The sequence below is a fragment of the Akebia trifoliata genome, unplaced genomic scaffold (genome assembly GCF_017979445.1).
Source record: "Akebia trifoliata isolate Shusen 1 unplaced genomic scaffold, ASM1797944v1 Contig00988, whole genome shotgun sequence".
NCBI lineage: Eukaryota > Viridiplantae > Streptophyta > Magnoliopsida > Ranunculales > Lardizabalaceae > Akebia > Akebia trifoliata.
This window is the reverse complement of record NW_028237399.1, coordinates 1-19072: the sequence shown is the minus strand read 5'-3', so window position 1 is coordinate 19072 and position 19072 is coordinate 1. Positions and strand designations below refer to the sequence as shown.

General features: G+C 34.3%; 1 protein-coding gene and 1 long non-coding RNA gene across 3 annotated transcripts; one reads left to right on the top strand and one right to left on the bottom strand.

Moving 5' to 3' along the window:
* The first annotated feature begins 391 nt into the window (after window positions 1–391).
* Window positions 392–4735, top strand: LOC147380790 (UPF0481 protein At3g47200-like). Its single transcript, XM_086431234.1, has 2 exons — window positions 392–481; window positions 3413–4735. The coding sequence occupies exon 2, from the start codon at window positions 3421–3423 to the stop codon at window positions 4711–4713; it is 1293 nt and encodes a 430-aa protein (XP_086287360.1). The 5' UTR covers window positions 392–481; window positions 3413–3420; the 3' UTR covers window positions 4714–4735.
* A 3163-nt stretch (window positions 4736–7898) lies between these two features.
* Window positions 7899–11647, bottom strand: LOC147380789 (uncharacterized). 2 transcript variants are annotated; one of them, XR_015175098.1, is made up of 4 exons: window positions 11571–11647; window positions 11387–11474; window positions 8702–9197; window positions 7899–8172 (listed from the first exon to the last, which is right to left on the bottom strand). It is a non-coding gene; the product is annotated as an uncharacterized LOC147380789 (long non-coding RNA). The 2 variants fall into 2 exon arrangements; XR_015175097.1 differs by lacking the exon at window positions 7899–8172 and having other exon boundaries at window positions 8341–9197.
* Window positions 11648–19072: the final 7425 nt, after the last annotated feature.

Sequence of the window (19072 nt, the reverse complement as noted above, 5' to 3'; positions counted from 1 at the left end):
GATAGTGAGGAAAAAGGCCTTACTAAGCCCCACCCACTGCCAAAAGGACCTTGAGATGCATAAAACAAGACCTCCAGCCGATTTATTACAAATATAGAGGACTTGTTTTATGCATCTCCAACTCCTTTCGATGGTGGATGAGTCTTAATAAGACCTTTTCTTCCTCTTTATCAAAGTAAGGCTAACCGGACTAAATTATACTTTGATGGGCTTGTAAGTTTTGAATCTAATCATGTTCTCATTGTCTTTTTCTTTTTCTTTTTTTATTTTGTGAGCATGACGATTTTCTAAAAGAATCCATACTTACCTTAGAGATGGATGAAGGTATCATCTACAGTCTTTCTTAAAATTCCTATAAGTAGGAAGTGATTATAGTAATCAGATCAATGGTTGTGAAGGAGCTTTTCTAACTTTGAGGTGCCCAAAGACTAAACATCACCCTTTTGAACGTGGAATTTGACATAGTTGTAAGCTATTGGAGGTATTTCTAGACTCTGCTCTATCTTTATTAATTTTCAATCGTGAGCATATATGACTTATGTTTAGGAAGCCAAAATGGAGTCAAAGTTTTGTCCCATATGATTACAAGTTTTGCATGAGTTGATTTTTTGTAAGGATGATCTTTATGGTAAGGAGATAATCCTTACAAAAAATTAGCCCATTCTAAAACTTTTATACCCATCAAAAGTATTTTACAAATTAACGCTAGAAATTGATGGTTCATGATTCTTCAATTTGTTAATTGGGGTTAAAAGTTTTAGAATGGGTTGATTCTCTCAAAAAGTCAGTTCCTTCTGAAACTTTTAGCCCACATAAGGCAAAATACTTAGACTATCTTGTTGACTATCTTATTGGTACTCAGATAAATTTGAATTAGTGGATTTTGCATTTACACCATCCAGATTGTGTGTGTGAACATATGAATTCATTTCCATGAGTTCTTTTTCCCTGAGAGAGAGAGAATGGGGTGCACTGGTAGAAATTTGGAATACCTAAACAGTCACCTAGGATTCCAAAATTATTTATCAAACACATCTTTAAAACATTTATCAAAAAGTAGCCTATACCAGTTTTGGTATTTTATTTTTTGGGAGATATAGATTCTCCATCCATGTTTTGTTGAATATTTGAGATACCCCTAGATTTTTAAATTGACGTACACGGAAGATTAATAAAAAATTACCTAAATCCTCTCTTCTTCAAAATCAATCAGAAAATCCTAGATTTTACACTAAAAAATTTGTCTTCTTCAAGCGCTAGAACCTCTAAGATAAGTTATGTAGACCTATTCAACATTGTCTTGAACCTCTTGTAAAATATCCTTGATTTTTCCATCCAAAAAATCCATCTTCTTTCACTTTTATTGGAAATTGAATTTAAGTTTTTGAGAGGTAGGAATTTCGGGGTGGGCTCGTGTAAATTGAGATGTCTACAGGTTACTTTTATGAACACGGGTTTTTTGAAGCTCGGGCTTCTCAAGTTGTGAAACGTGGGTTACTTTTGTGAGCATCGGCTCTTCGAAGCTCGGGCTTCTTAAATTGTGGAACGTGTGTTCCTTTAGTGAACATGGGCTCTTCGAAGCTGGGACTTCTTAAGTTGTGGAACATGGGTTTCTAAAGTGTGGGCTCATTGTTTTTGAAGCCCGGGCTTTTTTATTTTTGGAACGTGGGCTCCTAGAGCGTGGGCATTGTGTTTGTTAAGCGTGGGCTTCTTTTTTGAGTGTGGACTCTTAGACTTGGATTTTTAATCATACTGAAGTTTTGAGTTGGGATACGATTCCATGCAACTCGGCTTGTAGATCTTACACTAATTGAAAAGAAAATTACATATTCTACTGATAATATTTTCGTGAATTACCAAATTACATAATGTATCAAATCCCACATTTAAAACAGAGAGAAAAAGTTTTTCTTGTTTTTTTTGCTTGTGAATAAAACAGGAAAACGTTGGTAAAAAGGGGAAAAATGACAACTTTTGTTACAAATGAAAAATTGCATTTTTTTCCATTTTAATTTTCAGGGATGCAAGTCACGTTTTAAACTTGTTTCTTTTATTTATTTATTTTTTAAGAAAAAAAAAAACACTGTTTTTTGTTACTATGCTTGCAATGCCTCTCTATCCAACTGAATAATAATACAATAAGTTAGTGTAGTTCACCATTAACTGAGATCACACCATATGAACATCACTCACTGAATGATGCTATTAATTAGCACTGTTAATGGATCGAATCCAGATTGCATTGGGTGGATTTGGGACCAATCCAATTAGGAATGGATCAGATCTGAAGCTGATCCAATAGGCATTGGATCGGACTCTTATCAGATTGATCTCAATATCAGGATCCAGACCCAATCCAATGACAATTGGATCAGGTATGGATTGGTCAAACCCATTTCAGATATAGATTGTAAACAAACTACATTATTTAAATAAAATATATAACATAATTTACATAATTTGGCAATGGATTTTATTGACATAATCCAATTCAAATAATAGGATTCTAATTGGGTCGGATTAGGATTTTTAAATATGTCCCTTGAACCTGACTATATATATATATATATCCTTATAATGCATTGGATCGGTTTTGGGTAAAATTAAATCTTAATCAAATCATATTCGATTAAAAGAAATCTTTGATCCAATTGAATAAAGATAAGATGAGTGACTGTAGTTTACTATTAACTGCACTCACCCTCTCGCTCACTGAATAATTGTATTGATTAGTACTGTCAATGGATCAGTTCCAGACAGGATGGAGTCAATTTGGGACCAATCTAATAAGGAACAGATCGGAATATCCTTCATCACAACCTTCCATTTGTGATGAGATACACTAACAATGATACAGTGTATCTCATGCATCTTAATTCAGTGCATCTTATTCTCTAACATTGATCTATAAGCGTTGTATTGAACTCATATCTAATCTCAATAATAGGATCCAGAACCAATCCAATGTCGAATAGATCACGCCCTGATCAAGCCAAAACCATGATTAATATAAATGAACTTCATTATTTAAATTAAATATATAATACAATTTCCATACATTCTCACATTTTATCAGACATACCCCTATTAGATAAGGACATAATTGATACAAAAGCGTTCTGATAAGTTATGGGACCAGAACCTTATTGGATCGGCTCCTTATTGGCATCCATAGGCCCAAAGTTTGGAACAGATCAGATCAATCGACATCCCTACTATTGATGGATTTGCTTAGATTGTATTAAACATGGAAATTTATCAAAAGTTTAGCAATTTTGGTTAAATGATGATTCTATTGATAATTATGTCTTTCTCATGTTCACATAATCAATATTTGAACAAATGCAATTGAATGTTTAACCATACTATTTGTTTTTTAATAACCTTGGGCATGTTTGGTTAAAACAAACAGGAATAAAGATGTCAAACAAAAATGGATGTGATGAAAGAATGGGAGAAATTCATGTTTCTTCTGAAATTGAAGATGCCGACAAAATATTAGCTGAGTTGATCAAGAGAAAAATTCAACCAAAACCTTCACAACATCCATGTATCTATAAAGTTTCCCCAATTCATAAACAAGGAAAAGAAGAGATGTTCGTACCAAAAGTTGTATCTATTGGCCCTTTTTATCGTGGAAAAGAAAGCCTACAAATCGCTGAAGAGCATAAAAAGTGGTGTTTGCATGCTTCCCTCTCTCGAAATTCAGCAAATTTGGAGGAATGGGTGAAAGCCATCAGGGAGATGGAAGAAGAAGCTCGTGATTGCTATGCGGAATCAGTCAACCTCAGTACTGAAGAATTTATAGAAATGATGTTACTTGACGGTTGTTTTATACTTGAGAAATTCTATTTATTTGCAAAGGAATTGGAGATGGACGAAGAAGATCCCTTAAGTACAAGTTGGATGAATTCTATATTACAACAAGATTTCATATTACTTGAAAATCAGATTCCTTTTTCTATCTTGGACCGTTTGTTCAACCTAACTAGGGTCTCTGAGGAAGGAAATCGCTCACTCAACGAACTTGTAATGTGTTACTTCGAAAGTATATTACCTACAATGAAAAGATTCCAAGTACAATCTGGCATCCATGGCAAACATATATTGGACTTGATACGCAATTTTCTCCTTCCCCCCGATCAATCACAAGATATCGCCGATTCTCCAGTATGGGGACACACTTATTCTGCCACTGATCTTTGGGAGGCAGGAGTGGATTTCAAGAAGGACAATGGTAACGGTGGACTACTGGACATCACATTCAATGAGCATACAGGGGTGCTAGAAATCCCTCCTTTCTTTTTTGGAAAAATAACAAGTTGTCTCCTCCAAAATCTCATTTCCTTGGAGAAATATGGTCGTGGTTATACGAGTCAGATCAATTCTTATGTTAAATTTATTGATATCCTAATTGACTCTCCCAAGGATGTAAGATTACTTTGTAATAAAGGGATTATGGTGACCTTCAGAGACCATGAAGAGGTTGCGCGTGTCGTAAATAGGCTTGGAAATGAGCTAATTAATGAGGATTTTTATTATGATGGGCTGTACCACCGAGTTAATAAATATTGCAGAACTGATTGGCATAAATGGCGCGCAATCTTAATGCATAATTATTTCAATACTCCTTGGTCAATCATTTCAGTTGTTGCTGCCTTCATAATTATAATTCTAACCTTATTACAAACTATTTTCTCCATTCTTCCTTAGAGTCTCATTCCTCCAAAGTCACTCACCAGTTCTTGTAATATCAATGAACAGTTGTTGTATTGTAGTAATTACCCTTTTGATTATAAGTATTCAACTCTTAGTTGTTTCTCTTTACATATTCTAAGATGTTTGGTTATTTTTATAAATTAATTAATGTTTATTTTGGTCAACAATTTTTTTTTTCCAATGATTATGTGGAACCTTTATGGGGAAATTGAATATATTTTGTTAATTTTCATAATAATTCAATTTATTTATTTTTGTACTTACAGTGAGCCATGTTTCATTAAGAAATGTGTGTGTGTGTGTGTGTGTGGAACCGCTACTGGTTACACAAGGGAGTAGATTACATTGCTTGGAAAGTAAAATAATAGTTCATTAGTCTATGATGTTGGGGGTTTTAAACCCTCGAACAAGAATTAAGACTAAAAATCCAGGATCTAGAGGAACAAAGATGACGAGGATTAACGAAATCCAAAACGTAAATAATCTGCCCGTTTGGTAAGACGAAATTATTGTATAGTGGTTATAAGATCCGATGCAAAATAAAGCTCAATCCTCGTGCAATCTTCAATTAATCTGAAAAAGAATAACAAATACAGTGGAAAAAGAAGTACTGCCACTTCCTTTTATACTAAATAAATATGATGGAGATTAAATCTAACGAACATAGGAAGGGGATGACTACCCTTTTTATTAACAAATCAATTGGTTTGATCTAGTATTTCTCAGCCCATCATAGAGAACATGGATCCCGGTAGAAAACGTGGAATACCATGATCCCTAAGCAATTGAGATTGCAGTAATTTTATCATACCCTTTTTATTTTACACAAATTACAAACCCATCCTTTTCAGAAAAGGCATGCGTGGGTCATAGAGAGGTTGTGACCAAAATAAAACTTTGTAATTGAGGATGACTCGTTTAAAAATATGGGACCCACAAGAATTAAAAGAAACGTGGACCCCATTATTAAAATCGATCCAACAATCTCCCACCTGACTCATGCATGCATTTGAGTATTTTAAGAAAAATAAACAAATTAACCTGGGCTGTAACCTTTTAAAGTTGAGTAGCCACACATAATTTTGAAAAATATTATCAAAACTAATTTTTGGTATGAGCTTTTACTTTCAATTAATCCCAAAGTTGCACTGATGATGGATCGTGAAAGTATAAATTATTTTCTTTATAACACCTGTAGATACGTGAACTTCGAAATCTTTGGGGTTTTAAACTCATCTACACGGGTTTAGGAGTCGCCACCATTCAATTAAGATGTGAATGGACATTATAAAAAAGGTTCTGAAATCTAATTTTCTTTGACTTGTAATGACTCTGATATCAAAGGATAAGGCAGAGGTCTTCTTAAAGATTCTATGGTAAGGGAGTTAGGTTGAGGGACAAGTACTATGTTGGGCACCTTATCCCACCCATTTAAAGATGGTTATCAATAATTAATCAAATGTGAGATTAGAAACTCATTTTTGGATTTTAAAGATCGAGAAGTTATAAAAAATATTAAGAAAATTGACTATAGTTTATTTCTAGAAAATAACAAATCTAGATGATGAGTAAGCTCCTATTAGGAGTAGGTGCTTTATGAATTTTTTTTGTTAGCTTGGGACTTTAATTGAAATTTACATGAATTTTATCATTTAGGGTCTTAAAGTTTCAAAACAAGTTTATGTGATTCCTAAGGAGATTTTATTTGTTAGTTTGGTCTTTAAGTGATGTTTATGGATTGAACGAAATCATATTAGAACCAAATTTCATGCATGAAATTTTTTTCCATTATTGAATATTTTTTGTTGACTCTAAAGATTGAATAATCAATCCATAGAGATATTTTTTTCTATCTATATCTAAAAACTGCTATCTTTCTTGAGGCTTGAAAGTTGTGAAGTAGATAGAATCTTAAGGTTGAAGATAAATTAATTTTATTTTTATTTTTTTTACAAAACAAGTTAAAAATTGACATCTAGAAAAAAATATCAAGGGTTTGCCAATCCCAGCGTCTTCTCTGTAAGTTCAATTTTATTCTTGAGTTTGAAAGTTTTGAAGTAGATAAAATCCCAATTTACAAAATTTTTTATAGAAAAAGTTAAAGATGACATATGGTATTTAATTTAAAGAATTGAGGGTTAGTATAAATATTTAATCTTTTAAAGTGATGTGGGCTTACTCCTTCTTGAGTAACAAGCTTGAGAAAGTAGGTTCCCTTGGAATTGTTAGAAGTACTCCAAGGGAGATTTTTAATAAAAATGCAACAAATAGATATGTTTGATAAATATTTCTCTCAAGAAATATTTGTAAAGAAACTAAAGTTACTTTGAAAATAACACTATGCAGATATTGGTCAAGGCAGTGTTATAGGAAGTCAGTGTAGCACTACTTATTTGTATAAAAAGGTACATACGCTCTTTTAGAAATAGTTTGAAAATATATCTATTTCACTAATTTAGAAAAGTTTGAAGTCATGTATCTATTTCACTAATTTAGAAAAGTTTGAAGCCATTTTCCCTGATTCTTCTTAGAGTTTTGTGGAAGTATGATATGATGGAATTTTGGATAGATAAATATAAAAACTTTTTTCAATGAGTTAAGGAAAGGTAAAAAACCATGAAATATAAATAAATAGTGATAAGATTGCCAAGAAATCACTACAACAAATATGGAAATTAGGAACGGTTTATAACCGTTCCTAAGAAAGTATGAACCGGCTAGCAGACCGTCTCTAATCAAGGTGTCGTTAATGAGTTTAAACGGTTGGCTATTTCCGGATTTGGAACGGTTAAAAACCGTTTCAGATATCTAAATGTGGTACGGCTTAAAACCGTTCCAAATCTGAAAGCAATCCTACAAAAAAATAACCCCTTAGACATCGATTTAAAATCTGATGTCTAGAAGACTGATGTTCTATATTTGAACTTTAGACGTCGGTTACAAACCGATGTCGAAAGTAATCATAAACCGATATCTAAACTTTTTAAAAGAAATTAATTAAATTTTTTTTTTTCTACGCCACTATTAACTGCGATCAAAATAGACACAAATAGAGAACATTGAAGTTCTTTATCACATTCATTTATACACAAAAAGAATTGTAATTAATCATAATTTATAAAATGACAAAATAGAATTACCACCACCCCCCCAAAACAAGAAGCCTACCCATCACTTCTTCCCTACATTACCATATATACATTACAAGTTCCCAACACTTGTAAAGCTCTATTTTGAAAGTTCAATAGCAGTCCAAAAGAGTCCTTCCTGTGAAAAGTTTTCAAAACGACTAGAGATTAGGGGATAAAGCAAATGTTTATAAATAATTAATAATTCCTCTCTAAACTTTCATAAAATTTGGTTATAAAAGTATTGTTTTTTTTTTTTTTTTCTAAATTCTAAATCGAAAAGTAAATTTTATTCACCTGTTATGCCAACAGAGGTATCAAAGATCTGTAAAAATTGCCACCGCAGAAGAATTTAAAAAAAAAACATATAAATTAATCAGAAATAAAATTGAAACATGGAATCATCAAATGTTGAGGATTAGAGAATAGAGAAGAGAGAAGAAGAGTTGCCTCGGTTCAAGCATCAGTTAAGACTTGTCTTACATATCCTCATTTAGATCTAGAGGTTTAAGAGCGGTTGAAATGCCATTAACACTTACTCTTCTCTTTCTTATTATTATTATTATTAGGTTTGATATGAACATTAAACGAATTAATGCTATTGCTCATCACAATAATTGTTAAGGCAAAGAACAAGACAACCATTAAAAAGTGTAAATTACTCTAACTTTAAATGCTCAAATATACCATTCGCTTCATGAATTATTAATATCCCTAGAAATAATGTTTCAAATCCAATTCAATTTCCAAATCCTACCGCAAAATGATCCAAACCCAACCATTAACATAAACGAAAAAGTAAATTACCAATAAACAGTTAAGTAAAAATAATAATAAAAAATTGAAAAAAAAACCTTGTTAGGATCAATGGCATCGAGATGGAGACGTTGAGCAACAATAATGTTCCCCATGTCATCGTCAACGGCTCCTCCACAACGTATTATTCTCTAAGAATTCAGCTCAATTAATAACCAAAAAACTACTAAAAAGAATTTCACGATTCATCCAAAAGAAATTAAGAAAATCTTACATGCTAAAATAGCTGACTAACAATACTCTGGAAGCGCTCTTGTACCATAGGTGGCAGCCCTTGACCTCCTTGCACGTAAGAAGGGAAGAACAGTGAAGATGGAATTTGCCAATCATCCTTAAAATAACAATCAATTAAACAAATCAAACACTCCGCCGATAGGAAAGAAAAAAAAATCATTGAACAGTAAATCTTGCAAAAGAGCTGAGATAAAGTTAAAAAACCTTAAACCTTATAGACCAAATCCCTTGCCCAAAACTTCGTTCTTGTACCCAAACAAAGGCGCCATGTTTTGGAAGTGGCCTTGACATTGGAGGTACCTTCACAATTGAACAATAACAAGGAAATCCACAAGGAGACATTAGGACTGCTAAAAGTGGAGGTTGTAGTGTGATGTCCGGGAAAATGGACATGGGATTGTCCTTGTGGTGCAAATACCTGAAAGCGCCCTCGATCCGCGGGGTGCGCGGATCCGCTTTTGACCCTTGAGGTTTGGGAGTCGCCACCTAGTTATTATGGTCTAGGAACCAAACTGACTCTAAAACGGATAATGAACTAATCTACCACAGAAAATCTGAATCCGGGGATCATGTTACGGGGTTGGAAGGTGTTAGGCACCAACCCCGCCCGGCCAATGCCGGTCTCTACTTATCCCAAATAGATCTACATCGCTAATGATAAACCTAGACTAAAAAAAATAAAAATAAACTTACCTTTGATCTGCAAAAGTGATATTTCCTCAGATCTGGTGAAAACGGCTCCTTGTACCGTGTTCCTTACTTCGTTCTATCTCCGGATCTGATTTCTGATCTCCGAGGTAAAGTATCTCCTTCTTGGATCTGGGTGCTTCGAATTTGTTATGGATTTTTAGGATATTTTTGGGTGTTTTTTAGGCTAAAATCGGAGTAGGGGTGTTAGGGAAGGAGTTGGGGCTCCAAAATTAGGGTTTTGGAGGGGTTGTAGAGGCTTCTTCACCTACTTTTTCTAGGATTTTTTCTTTGATACGAAAATAGGGTGTGGAGGCTCCTATTTATAAAGTTTTTAGAAGCATTAGGGTTGATTAGGGTTTCTTTTAGGGTTTCAATTAGGGTTTTGACTTAGTCTTTAGGGTTTTAGGGTTTTGACTTTAGTCTTATGAGATTGACTTGATTAGGGTTTTGATTTAGGGTTTTGACCTTGGTCTTATGAGATTGACTTGATTAGATTAGGGTTTGATTGGGGTTTTGACCTTAGTCTTATGAGATTGACTCGATTAGTTTAGATTAGGGTTTTGATTTAGGGTTTTGACTTTAGTCTTATGAGATTGACTTTAATACTTGACTCTAGTCTTGCTTAATTGACTTTAATTTTGACTTTGGTCTTATTTGATTGACTTTAATATCTTGACTTTAGTCTTGCTTGATTAATTTTAAATTTTTGGAGAACCTTTTTCTATTATATCTTTAATTCTTTAGACCCCCAAATGGAGGGGTCCTTAAAGAAATATCCCATGAACCCTCAACAATTTTGCCTGAGAGTTCAATTAATCGATTTTTTAGGTTCAAAATTTTAAATTAATTTCATTAATGTTTCACTTTAATTATTTAATGTTTTATTTATCAATTTCGAATTTTTTAATTATGAAAATTGTGAAATTACCGTTTTACCCCCGGAAAAGACTTTTCACGTTTCAAGTCGGTTTTTAATGTTCTAGGATGTTTTAGAATCGGTTTTTCGTAAGGAATTCAATGAGAATGTTGGTTTGTGTCATTTATGAAAATTTTTATGTGAAATTATTGTGAACTTTATGAGGGCCATTTTCGTAATTTTGTCAAATTCTGTTAAAATTGGTGAAATGATTTATTTTGATTTCGATTTGTTATTTTATGTGTTCAAGAGAGTTTTCCTAAGCGTAACGTAGGCTCTAGGGTTGTTTTGAGGTTAGGGGTATTTTGGTAATTTAATCATTTTTAGTGATTTTTATCGTGAAGCTTCTTTTTGGTTTGCAAGATGATGATTTCTATGTTTCTAGGGTCGTATTTTCCTAGCGTAGCGTGGTTTCTAAGTTTTGTCAGTTCGAGATACCTCATCCGGATTTCTGAAACATATCTGGTAACAAAATAAAGCATTGGAATAGACATCCATCATTGGGAACCTTTGCGATCGGGTTGACGACTTGATTAATCAGGCGGATGCAAAAATGGGGTGTCTACAATACCCCTTCCCACTAATAGCATGAAACTCACATTTGTGAACAAACTAGCCCAACCAGATCCCTCACTACTGGGTAGATCAATCTGGTCTCATATATAAATCTATGATTTAAATTTGGAATAAATATCAAGAACTCACAATTTTACAAAGTACATTTCTATATAGTGAGATTATGTGTAGAAGAGATGTCATACCATTACACATTCCGTGGTCTTGAGAGAAATCATTTAAAGATTGAGAAATGCTTAAAAAGGTCAATGATTGTAAAGATCAAGAAAAATATTATTTTCAGTTTTCATCATGTGATGAGGAGCACCTTATTTGCGTCTCTAGGGTCAGATTCTCTTTTTGCCTTCTCGCGACGACATTCATAGTCCCTTATGAGTATCAAAGCCTTCGGTGACCTAAAAAATGTATACTTCTCTCATAATTAATTTTACTTGTTTGAACTATCAACCTTGATAATGTATAGATGTAGTGAGAGTACGAAATTGATTCACCTCGTAAAGTTCATTGGAGATAAGCCCCATACCATAAGCAAATGGGACTCTTGAGTTTCCTTCAAAGTTTGCATCTATTATAGGGTTGCCGAGCACATATGCCTGGAACAAATTTGGATACAACAATTTAGAATGTTTAAGTGTCTTTTCCTATTCCTTGAACATTGTGAAGTCAAATCCTATTCTTGCCAACAGTATACCTCATTCCCCATCTCACAAATAGAACTAATTTTAATTTTGAGATGTTCACCATATCCAATTTCCAGTCACCACTACTCTAATGATATGACTCATTCCCCATCTCATGGTCAAAACCCAATTTAAGTTTGCAATGCCACCCAACGGTCTATGAAGAGAAGAAGACAATCCAAAAAAAATTTCATATGGTTGTTTATACAGTTTATTGTAGTCCTGACTGGACATAAACTAGTATAAAAATTGCACACCATCAACTCAAAATTCCAGAACCATTAATAATAATAAAAATTGAAGAATGTGTTTTGAAAAGCCTCACCATTGAGGGTCTGAGAAGAAAATTCTTGATCTACAACATTTTGGAAAAAAAATATATATAAAACAAGATCGGTAGTGGTGTATTGTATGTGAGACATAGATTATTGTCGCACAATCATATAGAAATGTAGAAAGCAATAAAGAAACCAACAACAATGAAGAAAATGCTTCAAAATCGAGGTAATAATGTAGAAACCTATCTCCTTCTTGAAATGAAAATAAATAAGGTTTTGTGAGGATTGAGAAGCTACCTGATCTCCTACTTGAACTTTAGGGTTTGTTCCTTGAGACAAAAATCAGAGTGAAGTATGTGAGAAACCCTTAATCAAAACTTTAGGGTTCGTTCATGATCTCTTTCTCAAGACTCTTTCTCAAAATCGAAATCGAATGACCAAGGTTTGCTCTCGATCTCCTTCTAAAGACACCTTCTCGAAATCGAAATCGAAATCAAATGAGTTCAGATTTTGTCTCTCGAAATCCAAATTGAATGAGCTTTAACGTTCATTCCTGATATCCTTCTCTCGACTCTTCTCCTTAGAAATCGAATGAATGTTAGGTTTCATCCAATTCGTTTCGAAAGAATAAGTCGTTAAATCGCGATTTTTCAATTTTAAAACCACGATTAGAAACGGTAACGAAGGTAAAACGGTTTAATACCGTTTTTAAATAGAAACGGCTTAGTACCGTTTTAACCCTTTGTTCCTATTTTGCATTTTTTTTGTAGTGTGTCTGCATCATTGTAGACGGTTCGAGCGAGTTGAAGCCTTTGTTTCTGTCCTCCACTCATGTTGAGCCCTTTATGTCCGATTTCTGTGAAGTCACCATGGATGAAGCTATCAATATCCTTAGCAATTTTTTCTCCTTGCGAGTTGAATACCGAACAAATGCAAAGTAACAATGGAGCAACTACAACGGAGATAGTCCTAAGAAATGCATTGATTCCTACTACTATCATATCTTTCAAGTAAACTTTAGCTAGTGCCCATATAACTAAGTTTTCAGTGTTATCCGAGCTCTTCTTAGTCTTGAGAAGATCTCATGAATGATTAAAAGCCTGATAAGCGATTAGTGCTTCATCCTCAGGATCTAGAGAAGGGATGTCGCCAAGGTCTAATGGCTTAGAGTAACCTAAACATAGTAAGGGATTCAGCCAAGAAAATATTAATTGGCTAATGAAATTGGACTTGCCAATTCTGATCGACATTGTGCACCTTTCGCAGTCAGCAGAGGTTCAGACAAACTTGGGTCTCGAAGGTTTTGAGAATTTAGGTGGCTGAAGAGTTTGAAAGCACAAAAGAGAAGCAACAAGTTTACAAACCATGAAATTGTTCGGAGTTCAGAAATACGCTATCCCTGTAGAAATCATCATTAAGTCTTAAACGTACAATTACGTCAAAACAGAAAAGTATCTAGAACCAATTCTGAAATGGAATACTCCCCAGTGCTCAAACACATGTAAAACTATTGAGAAATCTGGTCCTACTTCGAATTCACCATTCACCAGTAAGTTGTCTGTGTTTTCGACCATTAAATTGTGTCATGAAAAGATGGGGAAGAGAAAAGTGCTAAATAGAGGTTGTGAAGCTCATAAACTATTATACATGTTCTATATAGATTATAAATCTTGGATCATAAAATTATAAGAAAAACGAAGTGCTAAATAGAGATTTTCCAAAATATTTTTAACTCATGGTTGGGTATGCAAAATATAAAACTTCTATATAGATAAGCTAATCTACATTAAAACTCTATACACATTTGTCTTGCTCTTCATAGAGGTTTCCAGAAGTAAAAGAAAAAACAGGACTGTACAGCAGAGCACATAATACATTTATGAACCAAGCCATCAAAAACTGAACACCTATCTCATATGAACCAAAACATTATGTTATCATTATAACATAAATCATGGGAATGCTACCAAACAGTTACTCGATTCCTGTTACGTAATAATTTTAAACTACTCACCAGCTAAACATCCTCTCAATGCATCCTCTCAATGTCTATAAATCCACAATGTTGAAGTAAAATGTCTTATAATTAAGTGACTTAGACATAGATACATAAGTACATGCCAAAGATAGAATCAAAAGAATGACAATAAGCCCACACACCGAATGCACACGATAGCTACCAATCTTATATTATCACACAGCATAAATGTAGTGGGCGGATATCAGCAAGGAATGTGTATGCCCTTCTAGATGTTGGACTCCATATTTAAAAAAAAAAAGACACACAAGATACAACAACAATCGTAGATACATAAGTACATGCCAAAGATAGAATCAAAAGAATGACAATAAGCCCACACACCGAATGCACACGATAGCTACCAATCTTATATTATCACACAGCATAAATGTAGTGGGCGGATATCAGCAAGGAATGTGTATGCCCTTCTAGATGTTGGACTCCATATTTAAAAAAAAAAAGACACACAAGATACAGCAACAATCATGATTCAATTGCAATCGATTCTAGGAATTAAGCCAGCCTTGCCGTATTTTGAACTAACATACCCTCTACTAGAATAATAACCCAAAAGAAGCTCAATTTACCACATCCAGCAACTAAAAGAAAATCACAAACATCAAAATAAGGTCAAGAGATCTAAGATTGAATCCAATGTAAATCAGATCTGTGAGATAATAGAACTAACAAAACTGTGTTTAATCACATTTAAGAACCTAAATCTTCAATCCAAATCCCTAAAACAATCTATATAAAGAAAAGAGGGATTAGAGAGAGTACCTAGCCTGAGAGGTCGATCGAGGGAGAGACTGAGAGAGCGACTGCGAGTTCGATCTAGGGAGCGACTGAGCGAGAGAGATGAGGTCCAGAGGTGGATCGAGAGATCGATCGAAGGAGAGACTGAAAGAGCGATTGAGATCGAGAGAGGGACTGAGAGAGAGAGAGATTCGATTGTGAGCAGCTGAGAGAGAGAGAGAGACTGAGACTGAGACTGACTCTTTTTTTTCTTTTTTTTTTATAAGTGACAGAGACAAACTTTTGTTCCAACCAACGAGACGAAGAGTGGGTCGTATAAAATAAGAATAAAACGGTTTCTAAATGTAAAACGGCTTAATACCGTTTTTTAATAAAAACGGCTTAATGCCGTTTTAAACTAATGTTCCAATTTTGCAATTTTTTTGTGGTGAATATAAAGTAGAAATTTTGAGATAGTAGAAAAAAAAATGGAATTTTGAATAGAAAAATTTAAGATTTGGAATAGAAACATCCAAGATCTTCAAAGGGTTAGTATAAGTTGACAATGATGAATTGAAATTATATTTGAGTAGATTAAAAAAGATATATCATAAAAGATGAAAACCTTAAGGATGAGGGCATTTTACATTAATCTATAAGAAGATCGAGGTCAAGGGAGGCATGTCATTAATTTGAAAACATGGGTCTCTCTAATATTCACCATAACATAAATATGTATTGAAGTCTCTAAAATTGCCTTTAATACCTCTTACGAAATTGGCAATATTAAGTACCCTTGGAATAAAAGTAATCAATAGTTTTTGTTGATGATGAATTAATAGTGAAATTTTGAAGGGGATTAAACCTAATCTTGTATTTTGCAGTGAGACAAACTACTATTACCATTTTGCAGGAGATATTATTAAAATACCCTTATTTATATTCATAAAAGGGTGATCCTAAAAATCCATGATTTATTAGTTAAACCTATTAAATTAATTGAATTACCTTGTTGACTAATAATTGCAAGGTAAACAAAGAAGTAACACCCAGTCAAAATTAAAACTCATCAGTAATAAATTATGGAGAAACCCTTTCCTTACTAAGATAATGAGGAAAAAGGCCTTACTAAGCCCCACCCACTGCCAAAAGGACCTTGAGATGCATAAAACAAGACCTCCAGCCGATTTGTTACAAATATCAAGGACTTATTTTATGCATCTCCAAGTCCTTTTGATGGTGGATGAGGTAAGACCTTTTCTTCCTCCTTATCAAGGTAAGGCTAGCCGGACTCTAAATTATACTTCGATGGGCTTGTAAGTTTTGGATCTAATCATGTCCTCATTGTCTTTTTCTTTTTCTATTTTTATTCTGTGAGCATGACGATTTTCTAAAAGAATCCATACTTACCTAAGAGATGGATGAAGGTATCATCTACAGTCTTTCTTAAAATTCCTATAAGTAGGAAGTGATTCTACTAATCAAATCGATGGTTGTGAAGGAGCTTTTCTAACTTTGAGGAGCCTAAAGAGTAAACATCACCCTTTTGAACGTGGAATTTGACATAGTTGTAAACTATTGGAGGTATTTCTAGACTCTGCTCTATCTTTAGTGATTTATGTTTCCATCTTGAACATATGACTTATGTTTCCATCTTGAACATATAAACATGGGTAGCCTTTGGGGACTAAAACTTAGGAAGCCAAAATGGAGTCAAAGTTTTGTCCTATATGATTACAAGTTTTGCATGAGGTAATTTTTTGTGAGGATGATCTTTATGATGACGAGATAATCTTACAAAAAATCAGTCCATTATGAACTTTTAGACCTATCAAAAGTATTTTACAAATTAACACTAGAAATTGATGGTTCACGATTCTTCAATTTGTTAATTGGGGTTGAAAGTTTTAGAATGGGCTGATCCTCCAAAAAAGTCAGCTCATTCTGAAACTTTTAGTCCATATAAGGCAAAATACTTTGACTATCTTATTGGTACTCTAAGATAAATTTGAACTAGTGGATTTTGCATTTACACTATCCAGATTGTGTGTGTGAACATATGAATTCATTTCCATGAGTTCTTTTTTCCTCTGTGTGTGTGTGTGAGAGTGAGAGAGAGAGAGAGAGAGAAAATAGGGTGCAATGTAGGGCTGTCAACGGATAGGTATCCAATCGGATACTGCTATATCCTAATTCGAATCCGAAAAAAAATATACTATCCGGATTCGAATTCGAATCCGATTGGATATCTCTAACAAACATTCGAATTTGAATCCGAAAATATATATCGGAAATCCGATAATATCCGACCGATCGAAATTCATACAGTCGAAACCCACGGATTTCATCTGAAAAATCACTTCGACGGGTTCAGATCGTAGAGAGAGAGAAAGAGAAAGAAAGAGAGAGAGAGTATGTACCTGAACGCTCGCCGGCTGGAGTAGACGTGTCGGAGTTCGCACAGTTGAACTTGAAACCCACATATTTGAATATTTCCTTCAAAAAATCACTCCGATTGGTTTAGATGAGATAGAGAGAGAGAGAGTAAGTACCTAATGCTCGCCGGTCGGAGAAAATGGTGCTAACGGAATTCAATCGAAATGAAACCCACCATTAATGTTGTCTAGTATTTAGAGATGAAGGTTGTTTTGAGAAGATAAAGCTTTGAAATATGTTTTGCTGTATGACACAAATACATACACTATATATTTACATATATAAGGTTTTGTTGTAAAACATAAATATATAATATATGTATTATTGTCGGAGCGGATATAATCGAATCGGATATCGCAATATCCGAATTCGTATCCGAAACTCATTCGAATGTTAAAATGACATCCGAATTCGAATCCGATATCCGAAAATTTCGGATAATATCAGATTTTTCGAATTCGGATTTCGACTATCCATTGACAACCCTAGTGCAACGGGTAGAAATTTGGAATACCTAAACAGTCACTTACGATTCCAAAATTATTTATCAAACACATCTTTAAAACATTTATAAAAAAATAGCCTATACCAGTTTTGGTATTTTACTTTTTGGGAGATTTAGATTCTCCATCCATGTTTTGTTGAATATTTGAGATACCCCTAGATTTTTTAATTAACGTACAAAGAAGGCCAATAAAAAGTTACCTAAATGCCCTCTTCTTCAAAATCAATCAGAAAATCTTAGATTTTACACTAAAAAATTTGTCTTCTTCAAGTGCTAGAACCTCCAAGATAAGTTATGTTGACCCATTCTTCAACGTTGTCTTGAGCCTCTTGTAAAATATCCTTGATTTTTCCATCCAAAAAATCAATCTTCTTTCACTTTTAGGGTATGTTTGATTGCACGGAAAGTTACTTTCTATGGAATTTGAAATCCATGAAAAATTAGTTGTGAAAAATAAGTAGGGTTGAAAAATCAAATTCCATTGTTTGATTTTACTTGGATAAAATCATGGAAAAAATCTGAGAAAAGAGAAGAAGAGGAGATGAGGAAGAAGATGAGAGGAGGGGGAGAGGAAGAAAAAGATGACGAGGAAGAGGGAGGGGGAAGGATGTGGCGACGGTGGCGACGGCGATGGTAGCGGCGGTGGCGACGACGAAGGTGGAGATGGCGACGATGGCGGTGATGGAGGTAAGTGAGGAAGATGGGAGGAGAACATGGTGATGATGGTGGCGGAGGAGGTGAGAGACGGAGAAGGAGAAGGAGAAAAAGAAGAAGAAGAGAGAGAAAAGGTGATCAGAGACAGATCCGACGGGGACGGCGATGGTGACGACGACGATGACAACAACGGCGAGGTTAGTGTAATGGTGGTGGTGGTGGTGGTAGTGGTAGTGGTAGTGGTAGTGGTAGTGGTAGTGGTAGTGGTGGTGGTATGAAAGAATTGAGGATGGAAAATATGGGTGAATTTCATTTTCCCACCCATATGAGTGGAAAAGTGAAATCCATGATTAGTGGACTTTTTAAATGGGGTGGAAAAAGAATTTCCATTTCCATGTGCAATCAAACACTTGAAAAATGTCATTTTCCATGAAAATTGATTTTCCACCATATTTTCCATGTGCAATCAAACATACCTTTATTGGAAATTGAACGTAAAATTTTGAAAGTTGGGAATTTCTGGGTGGGTTTTGTGCAAATCGGGGTGTGTACAAGTTGCTTTTATGAACACGGGTTTTTTGAAGCTCGGGGCTTCTCAAGTTGTAAAACATGGGTTCCTTTTGTGAGTGTGGGCTTTTTGAAGCTCGGATTTCTCTAATTGGGGAACGTGTGTTTCTTTTGTGAG